At 44.3% G+C, this 22760-nt stretch overlaps 1 protein-coding gene across 1 annotated transcript in view; it reads right to left on the minus strand.

Moving 5' to 3' along the window:
• Positions 1 to 5375: 5375 nt before the first annotated feature.
• Positions 5376 to 22760, minus strand: part of LOC120987303 (vomeronasal type-2 receptor 26-like) — a 43112-nt gene continuing 25727 nt past the window's right edge. The window contains exons 3-5 of the mRNA XM_040415888.1: positions 13439 to 13663; positions 10223 to 10346; positions 5376 to 6307 (exon numbers count right to left, since the gene is read on the minus strand). Coding sequence (XP_040271822.1) covers positions 5376 to 6307; positions 10223 to 10346; positions 13439 to 13663 — 1281 coding nt within the window. The remainder of the gene's footprint in view (positions 6308 to 10222; positions 10347 to 13438; positions 13664 to 22760) is intronic.

A 22760-nucleotide genomic window follows, 5' to 3' on the forward strand; every position in this document is an offset into this window, starting at 1 on the left:
TGCCAGGGAGGTTCATGCTCCTAGACTGGTTCGTAAATTTCATTTAGAACACCCTGAAAAGCCATCGCCTGAAGTCTTGGGTCCGGTGGCCCCTCGTAAAAGGGGGGGTACTGTCACGGGGTTCCGAAGGTGCACTCGGTCCCCCATTGCCCGCAGAACTGTTGCTTAGCTTTTGGAATAAGGTTCTGTGTTTGACCTCATTCCCAGGGCGGCTTTACTAGCTGGGTGGCTCCCTGCTCCTCGGTGCTCGACTGGTTGGTCTGTCGGTCATGTGACGCTGGCCACGTCACATGACCCTCACTCCCCACTATAAATACAGGCAGCCTGCTGGCTACAGGTTGCCTGTTAATTTCTAGGTTCCTGGCTATTTGTTGGACTACTGAATATTTACCTGATCCTGTTCCCTGACGATCCTCTGCCTGCTCCTCCTGTACTGCGCATCCATCCTGGTATTGTGACCTCGGCTCCCACCTGACTACTCTCTTAGGTCTCCTCTTGTACTTCGCTACTCTCCTGGTATTTGACCCCGGCTTCTCCTGACTATTCTTTGCCTAATCCGTTGTACTGCGTAGCTCTCTTGGTTCTGACCCGGTCCGTTCATGTTCAGTATTTTGTCTTGTCTGTCTTCCCTGCACATATCCTAAGTTAGGGACTGCCGTCCAGTTGTCCCCTGTCATCAGGACTCGTGAGGCAAGTAGGCAGGGCCAGGGGTGAGGGTGGAGCGCAGTGGTCACTACCCTTCCCCCTGTGTGTGTGTGGACGTGACCGTTACATTAAGTACACATAGAGTACTCATACGTCCTGTGTAGTTCCGATCACCGCCGCTCGGCGGGCGGTGATCGGAACCCGGTGCCTGCTCAAATCATTAAGCAGGCACCTTGGCTAAATGCGCGGGGCGTCCCGTGATTACCCCGTGTCGGCGATAGCCGTAAACCGCAGGTCAATTCAGACCTGCGGTTTGCAGCTTTTACCTGTGGTTGCGGAGGTGATCAGGCGTGCCATCGGGTCCCCATGCGGCTGTAGGGGGGACCTGATGGCATGGAAGGCAGCGCGATGCCTTCCTGAGGCATCGCGCTGCCTTCCGGTGACGAGCCTGTGAGATCCAGCCCCCTGGATCTCACAGGCCGGAAGCTGTATGAGTAATACACACAGTATTACTCATACAGCCAATGCATTCCAATACAGAACTATTGGAATGCATTGTAAAAGGGATTAGACCCCCAAAAGTTGAAGTCCCAAAGTGGAACAAAAAATAAAGTAAAAAAAAAGTTGAAAAAAATAAGTTTCCCCCCCCAAAAATTTAAAGTTTCAATTAAAAATAAACAAAAACGTAATTTTCCCCAAATAAAGTTATAAAAAATTGACATATTAGGTATCGCCGCGTCCGTATCGACCGGCTCTATAAACATATCACATGACCTAACCCCTCAGATGAACACCGTAAAAAAAAAAAAACTGTGCTAAATAAACCATTTTTTTTGTCATCACAAAAAGTTTAACAGTAAGCGATCAAAAAGGCGTATGCCCACCAAAATAGTACCAATCTAACCAATCTAAGACAATCGCCCAAAAAAAAAAAAAAACTATGGCTCAGAATATGGAGACACTAAAACATATTTTTTTTTGTTTTAAAAAGCTGTTATTGTGTAAAACTTAAGTAAATAAAAAAAAAGTATACATATTAGGTATCGCCGCGTCCGTATCGACCGGCTCTATAAAAATATAACATGACCTAACCCCTCAAGTGAACACCGTTAAAAAACAAACAAAACAAAAAACGGTGTCTAAAAAGGAATTGTTTGTGATCTTAAATCACAAAAAGTGTAATAGCAAGCGATCGAGAAGTCATACGCACCCCAAAATGGTGCCAATCAAACCGTCATCTCATCCCTCAAAAATCATACCCTACCCAAGATAATCGCCCAAAAACTGAAAAAACTATGGCTCTCAGACTATGGAGACACTAAAACATGATTTTTTTTTTTTGTTTAAAAGATGAAATCATTGTGTAAAACTTACATAAATAAAAAAATTGTATACATATTAAGTATCGCCGCGTCCGTGACAACCTGCTCTATAAAAATACCACATGATCTAACCTGTCAGATGAATGTTGTAAATAAAAAAACGGTGCCAAAACAGCTATTTCCTGTTACCTTGCCTCACAAAAAGTGTAATATAGAGCAACCAAAAATCATATGTACCCTAAGGGTACTTTCACACTAGCGGCAGGACGGATCCGACATGCTGTTCACCATGTCGGATCCGTCCTTCGGCTATTTCGCCGTGCCTTCGGACCGCCGCTCCGTCCCCATTGACTATAATAGGGACGGGGGCGGAGCTCCGGCGCAGCACGGCGGTGCACGGCGAAAGCCGCCGGACTAAAAAACCTGACATGCAGTAATTTTAGTCCGGCGGGCTTTCGCCGTGCTGCGCCGGAGCTCCGCCCCCGTCCCCATTATAGTTTCTAAAATGGGGTCACTTTTTTGGAGTTTCTACTCTAGGGGTTCATCAAGGGGGCTTCAAATGGGACATGGTGTCAAAAAAAACAGTCCAGCAAAATCTGCCTTCCAAAAACCGTATGGCATTCCTTTCCTTCTGCGCCCTGCCGTGTGCCCGTACAACGGTTTACGACCACATATGGGATTTTTCTGTAAACTACAGAATCAGGGCCATAAATATTGAGTTTTGTTTGGCTGTTAACCCTTGCTTTGTAACTTGAAAGAAAATATAAAAATGGAAAATCTGCCAAAAAAGTGAAATTTATCATTGAAATGATATCTCTATTTTCCATTAATTCTTGTGGAACACCTAAAGGGTTAACGACGTTCGTAAAATCAGTTTTGAATACCTTGAGGGGTGTAGTTTCTAGAATGGGTGGTTTCTGTTATGTAAGCCTCACAAAGTGACTTCAGACCTCAACTGGTCCTTAAAAAGTTGGTTTTTGAAAATTTCTGAGAAATTTCAATATTTACTTCTAAACTTCTAAGCCTTGTAACATCCCCCAAAAATAAAATGTCATTCCCAAAATGATCCAAACATGAAGTAGACATATGGGGAATGTAAAGTAATAACTATTTTTTTTAGGTATTACTATGTATTATAGAAGTTGAAACTTGGAAATGTGCACATTTTTCCACATTTTTGGCAAATTTGGTATTTTTTTATAAATAAAAGTGAATTTTTTTGACTCAATTTTACCAGTGTCATGAAGTACAATATGTGATGAAAAAACAATCTCAGAATGACCTGGATAAGTAAAAGCGTTTTAAAGTTATCACCACTTAAAGTGACACTGGTCAGATTTGCAAAAAATGGGCTGGTCCTTAAGGGGTTAAAGAGCTCAGACAGGTGCTACTAAGTTAGATTAATGAGTGGAGTAGAGGTGGACTTTTTAAAGGCACAATAACAGGTCTTTGAGAGCCAAAAATCTTGCTGTTTCTCAGGTGTTCAAATACTTATGTTCAGCAGTGCAAGACAAATACATTCTTTCAAAATCATACAATGTGATTTCTTGAATTTTTTTTTTTTATTCTGTCTCAGAGTGGGAATTCACCTACAATGTGATTTCCTAGTGGGAGAACTTGCAAAATACTTCTGTTCCTCACTGTATAATACAATACATACATTTAATGCAGGAGATTCCTTGTACAAGTTGCTCTTATTGATAGATTGTAAGCTCTTGAGAGCAGGGCCCTCACTGTCAGTTGTATCAGTTGCATATCAGCCGGTTACGATGTGATGTCTTTTCTTTTGTACATGAACCCTCTGAATTTGTAAAGTGGTAGTGAAAAGTTAAAAAATAAAAATAAAATGGTATGTCGTACTGACCAATTGAGGTGTGAGTGCTAAGGACCCTGCCGATCGATAAAACGAGGAGAGAGAGACGTGCTCATGCAGAGGGTTTTCTCTCCTCGCTGCTGAACACAGGCTCAGTCGAAAGTCTATGAGTGCGTCTCAGGTTCCGTCTCTGGCAGTAAAGAGACAGCTCCCTGTTTTGACCTCATTTCTCAGCACTCCGATCCCCACCGATCAAACCTTACAGATACACTTTAACTGCTTGCCAACCACCCATAGACTTTAAAGAGTCACTGTACTTTCACATAATTTTCATTTAATAGAGAATAATCTAAATAACAAATTTCTAAATCACTTCATTAAAAAAATATGCCTTCATCCACCTGAAAAAATATGTAAATTCATGGCCACTAGGGGCACACTTCTATCTAAGTTGCAGTCCACTGACTGTTGTCGGCAGATGGCTCACATGAAATGGGGGGTGTCAGAGCGAGCAGACACTGTGAGCCTTATAAAATAACTGCTTCTACACAGCTTCTAAACATCACAGGAGACTCTTCCCTTTCTGTCAGTGTGATTTATCCCTCCTTATCAGCTTTCTGAGCTCCCTAGAAGAAAACAATCTTAGGCCGAGTGTTCCACGGCCGTGAACGGTCCGTAACCCGGCCTGGCATCCAGCTGAGAGCAGGAGCGCACGGCGTCATTGGTTGCTATGACGCCGTGCGCTTCATGCCGCCGCTGTACTACAATAATACACTTGTATGATCCATACGTGTACACAGTGCTAGCAGAATAGAGACACACCCTGCTTCTGAGAGAAATGCGTCTAGCTGTGCGGCTGAAACAGGGAATATAATATGGCTGAAAGAGACTTTAGCCCAAACGTAACTGTTCCTTTACAGTTATGATTGTACAAAGAAGCACAGCCATTATGCAAACTGTTTTTGAAAAATCAGGCACACTTTAAACATCCAGACAGTCAGAAAATAACTCAGAAAGGACATTCTGGAACATCCATGCAGAGATGGCAGCAGAACGCTAATCATGCAGCTGTGTGAGCAGGGAGCCCGCTGTCGGTGACAGATGGGTTCCCCCCTTAAGAAATAAAGGGATGGTTTGTTTTTTTGCCATCCCTGGCTTTTGCACTGTGATATAGAAATCAGCAGTAAGAAAAAAAAAACTTTATATGACTTCATTGGGAGCTTGTAGCCCCTCCCCGGTGACCATTCCCTATAGCAAAATGTTTTTTAAGGAAAGATAGTATAATTTAATAAAAGTATTTTAGATGCACATTGTGCTTTTGAAATAATTGTAGAAAAAAGACAATTTATTTATTTTTTTTTACATTTTCCTGTATATGAAAAATCCAAACAAAAAATACCGAAATAAAATTGGCATAAAAATAAAGGCCCGTGTATCACCGAAAAAAGTGCAAAAATCATTTACATTACCAAAGAGGAACAAAAAAGTAATGGTTCTCAAAGAAACGTGGTTAAAAAAAAGAATATGGAAAATGCGCCTGGTCGGGAAGCAGGGTAAACGGCTCAGGTTCCAATTTTATTATTCTATAAGGCGTTTTATTTTACTTCAATTGAATAATTGGAAAACTTTTCTTTTTTTCCAGTTATACTTTGTTTAGTATTCAGATCAGGTCTTATGATAATAATATAACACTTAGGCAAAAATATGCAAGTAAGCAGTCCGGTACTGGAGGCCAACATGGCGAATATTTCAACGGCCGTCGTGTATTTACCTTTTGTGCTCAGATACGCCGGAAAAAATGACAACCAGACACTACAGAAAACTAACATACTGAACGTAATGTGCGAAGCTTCGTTAAAGTTGTCAGGCAGCTTTCTCGCTAAAAATGCAATCACAAAGCTTAGCACCGCTAACAGTGTCATATAGCCTACGGCAACATAAAATGTCATAGCATAGCCTTGATTGCAGTGCAGCGTCATCCTCAGAGATCTTTCCCGTGTATCGAAGTCTGGAAATGGCGGACTGTACAAAAAGCCCACAAAACAGATTACAATTTCACCAAATGAGCAAATACAAACTAAATACATCGACACTTGGGAACTCATCCATTTTCTAGCTTTACTTCCGGGCTTTACACTGTTGAAAGCAATGAGGACGGTTACGGTTTTTGCCAGGATGGAAGAGATGGCAATTGTAAAAACAATGCCAAAAGCCGCCTGTTGAAAATGACAAGTTATAGTATCTGGACGGCCAATAAAAAGTAAAGCACAAAGGAAGGATAAAGTAAGAGAAAGAAGTAGGATGTAACTGAGATCCCGGTTGTTGGCTTTCACTATGGGCGTCTCTTTGTGCTTGAAAAAAATAGCAAAAACTCCTAAAGTAAGAAGAGAAAGTTGGACGGCGAAGAAACATAGTGAAATTCCCAGAGGATCTTCGTAAGAGAGGAAGTCTATGCTTCTGGAAATGCACTTGTCCCTCTTCTCGTTAGACCACTGGTATTCTGAACATTTCAAGCAGTTCGTCATATCTGGTAAAGCAAACAGAAAAAAACAAAAATAATTTCAAATGAGAAATTAGAGATTTCTTTATCAATATAACATTCAAATAAAGTAAAAATAAAATTAAAACGAAGTAGTGAACAGGAGTTTAATGTGGACCCACTGTGCCACTACACGGATTTGGCTTTGCGCTTCTCCTTTGGGCGTTATCTAAGTGTCCCCCCGGTCTCCACCCTTTCACCCCTATACAGAGATCTGGTCTCCGCTGCAGGGGAACCACCAGGCTGCTACTTCTTGGAGTAGTCTCTGTTCAGTAACAGCGGACAGGTCAAAAGACACCAGTGAATGGCACCAAGTGGACAAGCAAAGTCAGGGCAGGCAGAGTACATTCAATTGTGTAAACAGGGTAAGGGAGGTGGGACAGGTGGAGGGCAGGTAAACAAGTAGAGGTTAGGCATGGAAGATCAGACAATGCTTTAAACACCTTTGCAGGGACTAGGAAAGCTTTTTGCTCCATCATCCTTCCACAGCGGAAGGTGTCTTAAAAACCCTAAGAAGGCTAGCCATAGGCTGGATATAAATTAGGACGAGCGGATGCTGGCCCTTTAAGAGCCAGTTAGATTGCACACCCTACGAGTAGAGAGATGACAGCAAGAAATTAGGGCGGACAGAGCTAACACAGATCTGGGGTCTATGCTCCTCGGGAGGCAACAGGAAGATACCTACAGGCACAGACCACCAAAAAGCACTAGGGTTGCAGGACTGGGCAGGAAGATGCCGGTGGGCACGGAGAGCTAGTCCTACATTTAATAGGTCCTGTGATAATGTGTTTTCTCCTAATTTGCTGGTTTTACAATCTGCAAATGTATATGTTTTCTTCTAATCTTGACATATTATTCAGATGCTAAATATTATGTGACCCAACATAAGGGCAATAAAGTGGTTGATGTGCCATTATGATCCAATGCGCCAAAATAATATATAATTTTCACTGAATCCCTACTCGATCACCACCTGGGATCAGGAGACAACATGTTCCTTTTAGAGCAGATCAGCCCATGCTGTATGGGCTTCTTTTTAACTTCTTGCGTGACCTGAAAGAGCCTCCTTGCCCACTAGGCTTCTCCACAAGAATCCCTGACAAAGACCTGTCATCCAGCTAAGTCAGGTCTGTCTGCTCTGCACTGACGAGGGGCAGTGACCCCAAAACTGCTGTCTGCAGATGATGTACTGCCTCAGTTGTGTCTCAACACCTATTTAAAAGCTCAAACAATGACTTCTAGCATAGCCACCTTCCATATGGTGGCACCAGAGGCACAGCTCTCTTTTATTTTTCTGAAAGAGCTAATTTGCATACCTTCTTACATAATAATGTAGTTTGTTAGGCTGAAAAAGATCATCCGTCCAGTCTATTATCCTGCAGGGTTGATCCAGAAGAAGGCAAAAAACACCTTCAACAACTCTTCTCCTCAAATCTAGTAACTATTACTTATATGTTGTTACACTGAAGAAATACAACCAGGTTCTTCTTGAACTCTATTAGTGAATAGAACCTCCACTGGCAAAGAGTTCCATAGTCTGACCGCTCTTAGGTTACCATATGTCCACATGAAGGCTCGTACTGGCCTACAGGGGAACAGGTGAGTCCTCCGGAGGGCCACTGAGCAAGGTGGGCCTCTAGTCCTACATCCCCTGCACAAGTAGCACAGTAGACTGACTGCACTACATACAGATAGGCAGTTGATTATTATAGATGCATCGGGTGGCCGAGATGACTTCTAGGCACAGAGGTAGGCTAGCCAGTATCCTTTTTCTCCATGAGCTGCCTTCTCGAAATTGCTGCATGGACCCCATAATCAATCATCTTGAGCATGTTGCTGCCGCTGTGTGAACAGATGGTATTTGCATGTAGCTGTACAGCGGGGCCCTCAGAATGAATTTTACTGGTGGGCCCTAGGCACCCTAGTCCAACACTGTCCACACGGTGGATTTTTCATCGGAAAAGCCTTCACAGAAATCTGAGGCTCACCCTCTGCTTTCTGCTGCAACTTTGCAGTTGTACATGCTGTGGATCTGCCGATGAATTTAGACTCGTTCAATAGGGCTAATCCACGAGAAGCCCCCACCACCACCACTGTTTCAGAGCAGCTTCCTTGTGTAAACCTCTGGAAGTTAGAGCATGACAACAGATTTTCTTTCCGCAACCTGGATCTCAAATCCGCACTGTATGAACTACAGTGGATTCCAATAAAAATTAATAGGATAGGGAGTGTTTTTCATGCGGATTTCAGGGTGTAAAAAAATGTGACACCAAAAAAATGTGTAGAGATACCCTAACAATATAGAATTCCTTTCTATTTTACTGTAGGGACCTTTTCTCTGCTCTACACGCGGAAGAGGATGCCCCTTTGTTATAGTTACAGTCATGGGTATAAATGAGAGGAATCGAATGTAATAACCGCAGATATAGTTATACGCGAGTGGAGGTTAGATCTCCCCTCATCCCTCTTTTTTGTAAACTAAATAAGGCTACTTTCACACTAGCGTTTTTTGCAGATCCGTCATGCATCTGCAAAAACGCTTCCGTTACAATAATACAACCGCATGCATCCGTCATGAACGGATCTGTTTGTATTATGTCTTCTATAGCCATGACGGATCTGTCATGAACACCATTGAAAGTCAATGGGGGACAGATCCGTTTTCTGTTGTGTCAGAGAAAACAAATTCGTCCCCATTGACATCCGTGTGTGTTTTGCGGATCCGCGAAACACGGACACCGGAAAAGTGCGTTACGCATTTTGCAGACCGCACTTCGCCAGCACTTAATAGAAAATGCCTATTCTTGTCCGCAATTGCGGACAAGAATAGGACATGTTCTATCTTTTTTTCGGGATCGGAATTGCGGACCCGGAAGTGCGGGTCCGCATTTCCTGATCCGGGCCGCACACCGCGTGTGCGGCCCCATAGAAATTAATTGGTCCACAATTCCGTTCCGCAAAATGCGGAACGGAATTGCAGACGTGTGAATGGGCCTTACATTGTATATCAGGACGAATCCGTCTTGCTCCGCATCCCAGGACGGACAGAAAAACGCTGCAGGCATTCTGAGCAGATCCTTTCCCATTCAGAATGAATTAGGGCAAAACTGATCCGTTTTGGACCGCTTGTGAGAGCCCTGAATGGATCTCAGGAACGAAAAGCCAAAACGCCAGTGTGATAGTAGACTAACCCTATTTGATTATCTTTCTGGTTCCTGTTGTCCACATATTCCATTTGTTACTTTAGTTTTCAACTTTGAACCCACCTGAGCTCAACTATAATATCAACCCCCCCCCACCACCACCAATTAGAAAATGAGAGTGGTGCACTATGAACGCTGTGGCAAATTGTCCTTTATTTGGTTACACCCCTCAACACATCATAAAAAGGGTCCCATCACACAGTATAATGACTCTCCCAATGCCCCCCCCCACAAACAGTATAATGACCACTAAGTGGCCCGCCATTCAGAATAATGACCCCCAGTGGCCCCTCGTTAAACGGTATGTCGCTAGCAGTGATTGGCTGCAGTGGTCACATGACCAAGCCACTTTCAGTCTAGTAGGCACTAGAATCAGCCAGGAGCAGGGCAGCAATGAGAGAACGACGTGGCTGCAGACAGGTGAGTGTACTTTTTTTTTTTTTAACTAGGCACTGGTTTCTTCCACGGGGGTTGTTGGCTCCTAGGCCAGATGGCCCCTTTAATTAAAAAAAGCTGATCGTGGTGATCGAATTAAAAAAGCTGATGGTGGTGATTGATGGACCAATACATTTTCTTCGATTTCCTCACTTTTTTTTACTAAGGTTTTTTTTTTTTTTTCGGTTAATTTTTTACACTAATCTTTGGGATGAGCTAAGGAATAAGATGTAGGCAGCAATCTTCTTGTCGACACAAGACCTACCTGTGTTATTGGTGATCTCCCCCTCCGAACACATAACGCAATCATAGCAACATTTTTGCTCTGCTTTTCTAAGAACTTTTCTGTATCCGGGAAGACAGCTGTTACTGCACACCGAATGAGGGACCTAAAGGGAACATAATAATCTCTGAGTCACAAAGTAAAAGGACAACCAGAAAATTGCATACTTTTAAACACATTAAAAGGGTTTTCTAAAACTTTACTACTGATGACCAAGTATCTGATCGGTGGAGGTTCAACACCTTTGAGAAGGCAGCAGCACTCGCAGTAGCACCGCGGCCTTCTCTCAGCTCACCAAGCACAGCGCCCCTACATTGTATAGTGGCTGTGGTTGGTATGGCAGCTCAGCCCCATTCACTTCAATGGGGCTGAACTGTGCCTAGGCCATGTGACAAATGAATGTGACGTAACATGGCCTAGGGAAGGCCGCTGTGATACTGCGAGTGCCAGTGCCTTCTCAAACAGTTGATCGGCGAGGTCCAAGGATAGGTCATCAGTAGTAAACTCTTGAAAAACCATTTTAACGACTGCTGTAAGATGGATGTTAAAGGGGTTTTCCTGGATCTTTACATTGATTGCCTTTCTTCAGGTTAGGCCATCATTATCTGACTAATGGGGGTCTGACACCCCACACCCCCACGGATCAGCTGTCTCACAGTAGCTCCAGGTGCCAACTACACTGCTCAAAAAAATAAAGGGAACACAAAAATAACACATCCTAGATCTGAATTAATTAAATATTCTTCTGAAATACTTTGTTCTTTACATAGTTGAATGTGCTGACAACAAAATTACACAAAAATTAAAAAATGGAAATCAAATTTTTCAACCCATGGAGGTCTGGATTTGGAGTCACACTCAAAATTAAAGTGGAAAAACACACTACAGGCTGATCCAACTTTGATGTAATGTCCTTAAAACAAGTCAAAATGAGGCTCAGTAGTGTGTGTGGCCTCCACGTGCCTGTATGACCTCCCTACAACGCCTGTGCATGCTCCTGATGAGGTGGCGGACGGTCTCCTGGGGGATCTCCTCCCAGACCTGGACTAAAGCATCTGCCAACTCCTGGACAGTCTGTGGTGCAACGTGACGTTGGTGGATAGAGCGAGACATATAGAAACATATAGAATGTGTCGGGAGATAAGAACCATTTGGCCCATCTAGTCTGCCCAATATACTGAATACTATGGATAGCCCCTGGCCCTATCTTATATGAAGGATGGCCTTATGCCTATCCCATGCATGCTTAAACTCATTCACTGTATTTGCAGCTACCACTTCTGCAGGAAGGCTATTCCATGCATCCACTACTCTCTCAGTAAAGTAATACTTCCTGATATTACTTTTAAACCTTTGCCCCTCTAATTTAAAACTATGCCCTCTTGTAGCAGTTTTTCTTCTTTTAAATATTCTCTCCTCTTTTACCTTGTTGATTCCCTTTATTATGTATTTAAAAGTTTCTATCATATCCCCTCTGTCTCGTCTTTCTTCCAAGCTATACATGTTAAGGTCCTTTAACCTTTCCTGGTAAGTTTATCCTGCAATCCATGTACTAGTTTAGTAGCTCTTCTCTGAACTCTCTCCATAGTATCAATATCCTTCTGGAGATATGGTCTCCAGTACTGCGCACAATACTCCAAATGAGGTCTCACTAGTGCTCTGTAGAGCGGCATGAGCACCTCCCTCTTTCTACTAGTAATGCCTCTCCCTATACACCCAAGCATTCTGCTAGCATTTCCTGCTGCTCTATGACATTGTCTGCCTACCTTTAAGTCTTCTGAAATAATGACCCCTAAATCCCTTTCCTCAGATACTGAGGTTAGGACTGTATCACTGATTTTATATTCTGCTCTTGGGTTTTTACGCCCCAGGTGCATTATTTTGCAGCAGTGTATTTGAGCAGTGTATTTGCATCCCCCACAGACAATTTATGTACATGGTAGTGTGCTTATGAATGACCTCTTTAAATTTTGTATTCCATTGTATCAAACTTTCATGATGTCCCAGATGTGCTCAATTGGATTCAGGTCTGGGGAACGGGCGGGCCAGTCCATAGCATCAATGCCTTCGTCTTGCAGGAACTGCTGACACACTCCAGCCACATGAGGTCTAGCATTGTCTTGCATTAGGAGGAACCCAGGGCCAACTGCACCAGCATATGGTCTCACAAGGGGCCTGAGGATCTCATCTCGGTACCTAATGGCAGTCAGGCTACCTCTGGCGAGCACATGGAGGGCTGTGCGGCCCTCCAAAGAAATGCCACCCCACACCATTACTGACCCAATGCCAAACCGGTCATGCTGGAGGATGTTGCAGGCAGCAGAACGTTCTCCACAGCGTCTCCAGACTCTGTCACGTCTGTCACATGTGCTCAGTGGGAACCTGCTTTCATCTGTGAAGAGCACAGGGTGCCAGTGGCGAATTTGCCAATCTTGGTGTTCTCTGGCAAATGCCAAACGTTCTGCACGGTGTTGGGCTGTAAGCACAACCCCCACCTGTGGACGTCGGGCCCTCATATCACCCTCATGGAGTCTGTTTCTGACAGTTTGAGCAGACACATGCACATTTGTGGCCTGCTGGAGGTCATTTTGCAGGGCTCTGGCAGTGCTCCTCCTGTTCCTCCTTGCACAAAGGCGGAGGTAGCGGTCCTGCTGCCGGGTTGTTGCCCTCCTACGGCCTCCTCCACGTCTCCTGATGTACTGGACTGTCTCCTGGTAGCGCCTCCATGCTCTGGACACTACGCTGACAGACACAGCAAACCTTCTTGCGACAGCTCGCATTGATGTGCCATCCTGGATAAGCTGCACTACCTGAGCCACTTGTGTGGGTTGTAGACTCCGTCTCATGCTACCACTAGACTGAAAGCACCGCCAGCATTCAAAAGTGACCAAAACATCAGCCAGGAAGCATAGGAACTGAGAAGTGGTCTGTGGTCACCACCTGCAGAACCACTCCTTTATTGGGGGTGTCTTGCTAATTGCCTATAATTTCCACCTGTTGTCTATCCCATTTGCACAACAGCATGTGAAATTGATTGTCACTCAGTGTTGCTTCCTAAGTGGACAATTTGATTTCACAGAAGTGTGATTGACCTTGGAGTTACATTGTGTTGTTTAAGTGTTCCCTTTATTTTTTTGAGCATTGTATTTGCATCCCCCACAGACAATTTATGTAGATGGTAGTGTGCTTATGAATGACCTCTTTAAATTTTGTATTCCATTGTATCAAACTTTCATTAATAATAAGCTGTCGCGCAGGAAGAGCGGATTTCACGTAAGTTCCGATGTGGACAGTCTGGATGGTTTTATTAGGCGTTATAATCCAGTTCAAAATATCGTATTTTCCCGGAGATTCTCCATTCTCGAAATAGAAATTCTCGCCATTACTTGTGTTGAAGTGAATGCTTCTTAGGTATTTATTGAGCTGAAAAATGAACAGTAATGTGTCAGTAGGAATCATAGATTATAGAGCTAACAGAGTCTAGGAATTAAAGGCTATGTACACCTTTTGGGGCCAATTTTTTTTAATGATTGCATTTGAATCATTTGGGGCTAAAAATTAATTTTTTTGATTGTCCTTTATTAAAGATATTGAGCCGTTTCTTTTTTTCAAAAAGGGTTACATTTTTCTAGCTGTGTGCATCCTACTTTCACTTTGTGCCGGTCATCTAATAACCGGTATCTCTGAACTGCTAAGAGGTCATAAGCACTTATTTAGGTCACATTCTTAGGCCTCATGCACACGGCCGTGTTCCACGGCCGAGAGCGGTCCGTGGTAACCCGGCCGGGATTCCTGCTGACAGCAGGAACGCACGGGGTCATTAGTTGCTATGACGCCGTGCGCTTAATGCCGCCACTGCTGTACAGTGATACACTCGTATACGAGTGTATCACTGTACAGTGGCATGAAGCGCACGGCGTCATAGCAACCAATGACGCCGTGCGCTCCTGCTGTCAGAAGGAATCCCGGCCGGGTTACCACGGACCGCTCTCGGCCGCGGAACACGGCCGTGTGCATGAGGCCTTATCAGTAGGATTGAGCTTTGATAAGTGTTTAGAAAGACTGAGAGCAGAGATAAGGAGCCCAGCTCCCTGCCTGACGGAGCACAGAGAAAACTCAGATCCTGCTAGTAGGGCATCTCGGCTCTATACAGAGAAAAGGACATATTTTCAATAAAGACCAATTGAAAAAAATTATTTTTAGCTCAAAATGAATACAATTAAAAAAATTTGCCCCCCAAAAGTGTACATAGCCTTCAACTTTAACCATAAGATATTGATAACCGCATGTGATAACTTTCTTGTCAAGGGGCTTGTTTTTTTTTTGCGTGAAAAGTAGTTGTTTTTATTGGTCACTTTTAGTCTTTTTTTTTTTTTTTGAAGGGGGGAATTCCACCACTCAGATTTTTACACCCTGCTTTCAACGTAGTACAAATATCACAACATTTATTCTATCAGTTGGTAAGAGTATGGTAATATCAGATGTATATACAGTAATTTCTTATCTGTTCTTGCTAAGTTTTAATATTTTTGCACAATGACGCCAAAGCTTTTTTTTTTTTTTATATTCTGGAATGCTTTTTGCAATTATTTTTTTTTTGCCACTTGCCATACAGTTTATATGCTAACTTTATTGTAAGGGTTGTTACAATTACAGTGACACCATGTTTTTATTTTTATTTATTTGGCATGCTATAAAAAAAAAATATATAGTTTTAATAAAGATTTATTTTTTGTGGGGTATTTAAAGGGGTTGTCCAAGCTACAAATGTTGATAACCTATCCTCAGGATTCATCAGCATTATCAGATTGCTGACACCGGCACCCCCATTGATCAGTTGTTTCGGGCAGCTGCAGCACCAGAAACTATACAGTGTACAGAGAAGCAGAAGGCTCCGGACACTGTGCAGTCTTCGACATTGGCGTACTGCAGTGCAACTCCCATTCACTTAAATGAGAGTTAACATTCAGTAGCCCGGCACATTCACTACCCCATGTACTCTGTGCTCTGTGCTTTGTATATAGTATAGTTTCTGGCTCTGTGGTTGCCCAAAACAACTGATCAGTGGGGGGTGCTTGGTGTTGAACCCCCACCGATAAGATATTGATAACCCTCTCCTGAGGATGGGTTATCAATATCTATAGACCAGATAACCCCTTTAAAGTTGTGATCCAGATCATCATTTACATAATAGAGTATCTAATGTACCTCCCCTTGCTCTGTCCAGCCCGCTGTCACTGTCCATCAGGTGACTGATGTCAGGAAATCAAGGAGATTGGCTGATCGTGGAGGAATCTAACAGCCTCCTTGATTTCTCTTGATTCAGTGTTGATAGGATTAAGGACCACTTCCCTTTTCTCAGCTGTTGCTCATTGGTCATCACTTCTACCCTTTATAGTCTCACCCCACCCTTCTGACTATGCGGTTGATAGCTTCATTTGGGTTTGGCTGAGCTGGTGTGAGATCCTCTCTGGTGTTCCTGTTCTTCCATCTCTACAGAAGTTAAGTGTCGCGTTTGTTTGTATTTGTTATATTCCCTGTTGTTGTATCTGGGCCTGAGACAGAGACTTCCATTCGTCCATCTTGGGAGGAATGGGTTGTCTCTGGTACTATACTTATTCCAGGGCCTTATGGGGAAATCAGGGCCTAGGTATCCTGCTTATGAATATTCCTACCTTTAAGGTCTATTCATATTGATAGGTAGTCAGGGCCCGGATTAGGGTTGTCTAGGGGGTGACCTGTTTCTTTCCTAGTTTCCAGGCCCAGTTACTGTTCCCCTTCTCTCCTGTGTTCAGTGTGGAGCCCCCCCCCCCCCCACACTGATCGTGACACCTGCCCCCTCCACTGTGACACCCTGATCCTCCTTCAACTCTGGCCGGCTCAGCGCATGCGCACTAAGTATAGTGAGGCCAATGCCTACCACAGGGCATTCAATGCGCAAGCGCCGACAGTTGGTTTCGTCAAAGGACAATGCTCACCAGCTGGCTGGAGCTGAAGGAGGATCGGGACGTCACAGTGGAGGGGGCGGGCTGGAGGGAGCAAGGGGAGGTAGAGGGAACATGAGAAGAGGAGGGCATGGGCTCAGGCAGAATGCATGCCTGGGCTCCTATACAGTTATGCATGCCCCGCTGAGCACGTTAAGACCACATTTGCATATAATTAAAAGGTTTCTACCACCACATTTTGACCTAATTAGCTGTCAGACACTAGCAATCTGCTAGTGTCTGCTGTACCTAACCATGCTATTGTAATTCTTTTCTCTGCAGCGGTTACCCTAAAAAAAATTCGTTTTATTGGTATGCAAATGAAACTTTTCAGCACCTAGAGGCTCCGTCCACTCACCATTTCTGCCGCCCAGCCCGCCCCTCTGCTCTAGATTGACAGCCTACTCGTGCCTGCGCCGTGTGCTTCTGTATTCGGCGCAGGCACAGTGACTGTTGGACTGCTCCCTGCGCCGTAATCGGCGCAGGCGCAGTGAAGATGCCGGCGCAGGGAGACAGTCACTGCGCCTGCGCCGAATACAGAAGCACACGGCGCAGGCGCAAGAATTCGGCCGAGATGGAGAGAAGTAGGCTGTCAATCTAGAGTAGAGGGGCGGGCTGGAGTGCGCTGGACGGCTGAAATGGTAAGTGGACGGAGCCTCTAGGTGCTGAAAAGACGCCCCCATAGCACCTAGAGGCCCATTTGCATACCAATAAAACTACGTTTTTTAGGGTAACCGCTGCAGAGAAAGTAATTACAATAGCATGGTTAGGTACAGCAGACACTAGCAGATCGCTAGTGTCTGACAGCTAATTAGGTCAAAATGTGGTGGTAGAAACCCTTTAAAAGTAAATTTTCTGCTATTCAGAAATACACAGAATACTAAGACAGGTATGCTTTGCATTGTGTCAGGCAGCACTATGTAGCCCTGGACTGGGTTACATATGGTTAGATTTGCTGACAGATTCCCTTTAAATGAGTCGGGCCGCGAAAGTTTGTAAAAGTGGTGAGGTTGGCGGTGAAAGCTGTGAGGTTGGCGGTGAAAGTTGCGTTCCTTCCCGACAAACGCCTGCTCGTCAGTGGAGGAGAAAGCTGCATTTCATGCAGCAGTCCCATCCACAGTATGAGTCCCCATTCAGACTCGTTTGCCGGCAGCAGATGCTGTTTACATAGCACGATCTGCTGCCGGCAAACGACAATTTATGTGACATGGATGATGCTATTACCCAATGAACACTGCCAGATAATCGCTAACAAGCGATCATATAACGAGAATCAGCCAATGTAAAGTGCCCTTTATGCTGTACTATCAGAGGGCAGCATAAACTGGTGACAGAGGCCCTTCACAAAACGCTGGGTCACTTAAATTGAAGCATCAGTGCTGGGTGCTTTAGTTTCAGACCATTGGCTTCTAAACTGAACAATATAGAAGACAAATAAAATTTTCCATAGCATAACCACGACGGCAACACAAGGAAATTGACCCCTGACCTCTGTAGGGGCAGGAAGCAGAGAAAGGTTTAAATACCCCCCTCCCACCACCAACACTAGTGTTTCCTGTCCCTACAGAGGACAGGGGCGGAGAAAGGTCTCCTTGTGTGCCTTGCACCGGGGAGATGAAGAAGATGCGCACCTTAAACACCATATCCACATGGTGACTCCCTGCCCTCCCGCGGTCTCCGTACTAACGCTGGGCAGGGAGTGGAGTGGGAGGCCTCGCTCCGGTCTTATCTGGGGACTGCTCCCGGGGCTGCTGTTTCCCGCCTGGGCTCCGTTAGTTCCAGCTGGGTTGCACTCCCAGCGCCGGCAGGCGCTATATAAGTTACGTCACTTCCGGCGCCGGGATGACATCACCAGAAGTGAGGAAGGCGGCGCATATTCGGCGGGACCGGAAGAAAATTTGAAATCTTCTCCTTCCCCCAGCATTCCTGGTTGTGGTGAGTTGTGTCTCCTCTATCCCTCCATGTCCGCAACGGAGCACTCAGAAGCCCCTGCGCCGCCTTGCGTAAGTCCCCCTGTGGGGGAGATCTAATCCAATGCTGTTTTCCGGTTTTCTGATCATATGTGGGATACATTGGGCTTCTCTATTTTCTAATGGGGCTTTATTCCTCTGCCCTTAGATTTCTAAAGAAGCGCAAAGGAAGCCCAAGAAATCCACAAAATGCATTTCTTGCTTTAAACGTTTGCCTGATGACTATCTGAAAAAGTTATGCGGTGATTGTATTACCAAGATTATACGCGACGAACAACCATCTTTAATGGATGAGTTCAGAACCATGATGCAGAAGGAAATTAAATCTTCCTTGGGATCTCTGGCCGGATTACACAAAGATACCCCTCCTCAGGCTGAGCCCCCACACAAGCGCCTGAGAACAGGGGACTCTTTTTCCTCTGAGTCAGATGAATTTGACGGTGCCTCTTCCTCCAAAGCATGAGAGGAGGATGACAGACAATCCGAACGGGATATCCATAAGGGTAGAATTTTTTTAAATTTTTCTTCAGATGATATGCCAGAGCTAATCAAAGCAGTCAGGGCAACGATGGGGGTAGAAGAAATTCTACCAACCCCTTCTGTTCAGGAAGAAATGTTCGGTGGACTGCGTGTGAAAAAAACTAGAGTCTTCCCTATTAATGAAAACATTAAAGGTTTGATATTAGACGAATGGTCTGATCCGGAAAAGCGTCTAGGAATCTCCAGAGCTTATCAGAGCCGTCTACTTTTTGATCAGGAGGAAGCCAAAATATTTAATATGATTCCTAAAAATAGATGCTCAGGTAGCGAAAGTCTATAAAAAGACCTCTCTACCCTTTGAAGACGCATCACAACTAAAGGCCCTATGGACAGGAAGGCCGATGGTCTATTACGCAGGTCCTGGGAGGCGGCTATGTACAATCTAAAATCTAACATAGCTGCTACCTCTGTAGCCAGATCCATGTTTGTATGGCTTTCAGAGTTAGAAAATCGTGTCTCTGATAACGAGGAAATCCTAAGTGTGCTCCCACTCTTAAAATCTGCCACGGCATTTCTTGCTGAAGCCTCCGCAAAGTCGGTTCGGTGTGCGGCTAAGGATGCAGGATTCTCAAATGCGGCTCGGAGAGCCCTATGGGTAAAATGTTGGTCTGGAGACAAGGTCTCTAAATCGAGACTTTGTTCTATACCTTTCTCGGGGGAGTATATATTCGGGCCCGAATTAGATAAAATTCTTGAAAAAGCTTCGGATAAAAAGAAGGGTTTCACAGAAGAAAAGTCCTACAAAAGGAAATACCCCTTTTGTGCCCCCTCTAATCAGAGCAGACCTTACAGTGGTAAAGGAAAAACGGGGCGTTATAGATACCCCAAAGGAGGAAGGGGTTTCCTCGCCCCATCCCAGAAAGGAAACGAAAATCAGTGACGCCAGAGTGGGGGGAAGATTGAAGAAATTTTTTCCCTTCTGGGAGAAAATCTCTTCAAACCCATGGGCACTAAAGATTATCAAATCCGGTTACAGGATTCATTTTTCTACCCTTCCAAGGAGGAAGGACCTTCTACATCAAGGTCCAATTTTTCATCCGGACCTGGACTTTCTAAATTTGACAGCCTGGATCCTGAAACCCAAATCCTGAAATCACAGGGTCTTTCGGATCCGGTGATCTCTACTCTAAAGGCCTCCAGGAAGAAGGTCATTCGCCATTTATTTGAAGATCTGGAAGAAATTTTGTTCTTGGTCAGGATCACCCTCTCCTAACAAATCCGCTCCTAATATACAATCGATTCTAGATTTCTTGCAAAATGGCTTCGATATGGGGTTAAGACCTGCTACCCTCAGAGTTCAAATATCCGCCTTAAGTTGTTTCTACGACACTGAATTAGCGAATCATAAATGGATCAGAAGGTTTATGAGAGTGGTTACCAGAATACTTCTGACATTAAAATCTCGTATTCCTACCTAGGACTTAAACATAGTTCTCACAGGATTATCACGTCCCCCCCTTTGAACCATTGAGTGACTGCTCTTTAAAACTAAAATCGTTCAAGACTGCTTTCCTAGTGGCCATCACTTCTGCCAGAAGAATTAGCGAACTACAGTCGTTATTCATGAGGGAACCTTACCTGCAAGTCAAAAACGATAGATTAATCCTGAGGCTAGACCCAGAATTCATGCCAAAAGTAGTGTCTAAATTCCACAAGAATCAGGAAATTACACTCCCCTCTTTTTATGATAACCCTTCAGACAACAGAGAACTAACCTTCCATTCCCTAGACATCAGACGAGCTGTACTTGACTACATAGACTCTACACTAGAGATTAGGAGGTCCGACTGTCTCTTTGTTCAATTCGGGGGCAAAAACAGAGGACAGAAAATTTCCAAATCTTCAATCGCTAGATGGATTAGGAATGCTATTTCTACTTGTTATACTATTCAGAATCTCTCTTGCCCAGATAATCTGAAGGCTCACTCTACCAGAGCGATGTCTTCCTCCCAAGCAGAGAGAGCGAGTGTTTCCCTAGAGGAAATTTGTAAAGCCGCTACTTGGTCTAGTATCCATACCTTCATTAAACACTATAGACTAGACCTTTTCAAAGAATCAGACATGTCTTTTGGACAAAAAGTCCTTCGGCTGTTACCCCACCTTGATTATATTTTGTATATCTCCTTGTTTGCCGTCGTGGTGTTGCTATGGAAAACCGGAACTAGTACTCACCGGTAATTCTTTTTCCATGAGATCACCACGACGGCATATAAATTCCCTCCCATTACGTTCTTTTTCTTGCTTTTTTGGGATTGCTATGGAGTAATACTTTCCCTTCGTTTTGGTTTTTATTCGGATATTATAAAATCACTGGGTTTCCACCATCTTTCTACTCTTGTATTTTGGAATCACTAGTGTTGGTGGTGGGAGGGGGGTATTTAAACCTTTCTCTGCTTCCTGCCCCTACAGAGGTCAGGGGTCAATCTCCTTGTGTTGCCGTCGTGGTTATCTCATGGAAAAAGAATTACCGGTGAGTACTAATTCCGGTTTTTAGTTGCCAAATTAAAAATACATATAATTATAATTAAAAAAAGACTTAGAGGAGGAGGTGAGATGCAGGCCACAGTAGTGAGCCATCTCTACTTACAGCATACTGCCTGCCAGTACTAGGAAACATATAGGAGAATACAGTATCACACGCCTCTTACATCTGGTGACATCTCCTGTCAAGTAGACATTCTCTTTCCTCTTCTCCTCCGTTTGACATGGACCGCCATGACAAATTTTTTCAGCCGCATCTTGTCTCTGCAGAGTTTCTTACAGACATGCAAGATTTCTAAATTTTTTCATCAACCTCCCCACATTTACAACAAAACCACCCAATCTTAGTGTCCCAACAATGTCATCCTGCTGTCCCTCCCAATCCTGTGACCACTGTGCTTCCCAATGCTACCAAATACTATACTGCAGAAAAAATAGTGACCCCAGTAGAAGTAGTGTCCCTATGGTACCTCCAACAATTCTAATGCCCCCTAGAGTGCACCCCAGTAATAATAATGTCCGCTAAAATGCCCCCAGTGATAATAATAAATATATAGTACTCCCAGTAATAATGCCTGTATAGTGTCCCCAAAAATAATGTCCCCTAATATGCCCCTGTAATAGAAATGCCACTACAGTGCCTCCAGCATTAATATTCCCATTTTACCCCAGTAAAAATGCCATTATAGTGCCCCCAGTATTAATAATGTCCCCTATAGTGCCCCCAGTAGTAATGCCCCTGTACAAAAAAAACACACTATAGTGCCCTAGGATTAAAATGCCCCCAGTGCCTCCGGTAATGCCACCTATAGTGCCTCAGTATGAAAAGTCCCCAGTACCACAAGCAATGACCGTTTTATATACTAAAGTGCCCCAATAATGCTGCCAGTTATGTCCCCCACAGTGCCCCTTCCCCCTGTATTAAAGGGGTTTTCCAGACTTTTAATATTGATGACCTATCCTCAGGATAGGTCATCAATATCAGATTGGTGGGGGTCCGACACCCGGCACTCCCACCAATCAGCTGTATGAAGAGAAGGCACGCGGCGTGCGTGCGAATCATCTCCTGTCTCTCTTCCTGCTTGCAATGAACATAGCAGCAGCGAGCAGGAAGAGAGACTTCTCTTCATACAACTGAACAGCAGGGGGGGGGCGGGTGTCGGACCCCCGCTGATCTGATATTGATGACCTATCTTGAGAATAGGTCATCAATAATAAAAGCCTGGAAAATCCCTTTAATGTCCCCCACAGTGCCCCTCCATTAGTAATGTCCCCCACAGTACCCCTCCATTAGTAATGTCCCCCACAGTGCCCCTCTATTACTAATATCCCCCACAGTGCCCCTTCAATAGTAGAGTCCCCCACAGTGCCCCTTCAATAATAAAGTCCCTCACAGTGCACCTCCAGTAGTAATGTCCCCTACTGTGCCCCTCCACTAGTAATGTTCCCCACAGCACCCCTTCAGTAATGTCTTCCACAGTGCCCCTCCATTAATAATATCCCCCACAGTGCCCCTCCATTAGTAATATCCCCCACAGTGCCCCT

The sequence above is a fragment of the Bufo bufo genome, chromosome 1, assembly GCF_905171765.1.
Source record: "Bufo bufo chromosome 1, aBufBuf1.1, whole genome shotgun sequence".
NCBI classification, from domain to species: Eukaryota; Metazoa; Chordata; class Amphibia; order Anura; family Bufonidae; genus Bufo; species Bufo bufo.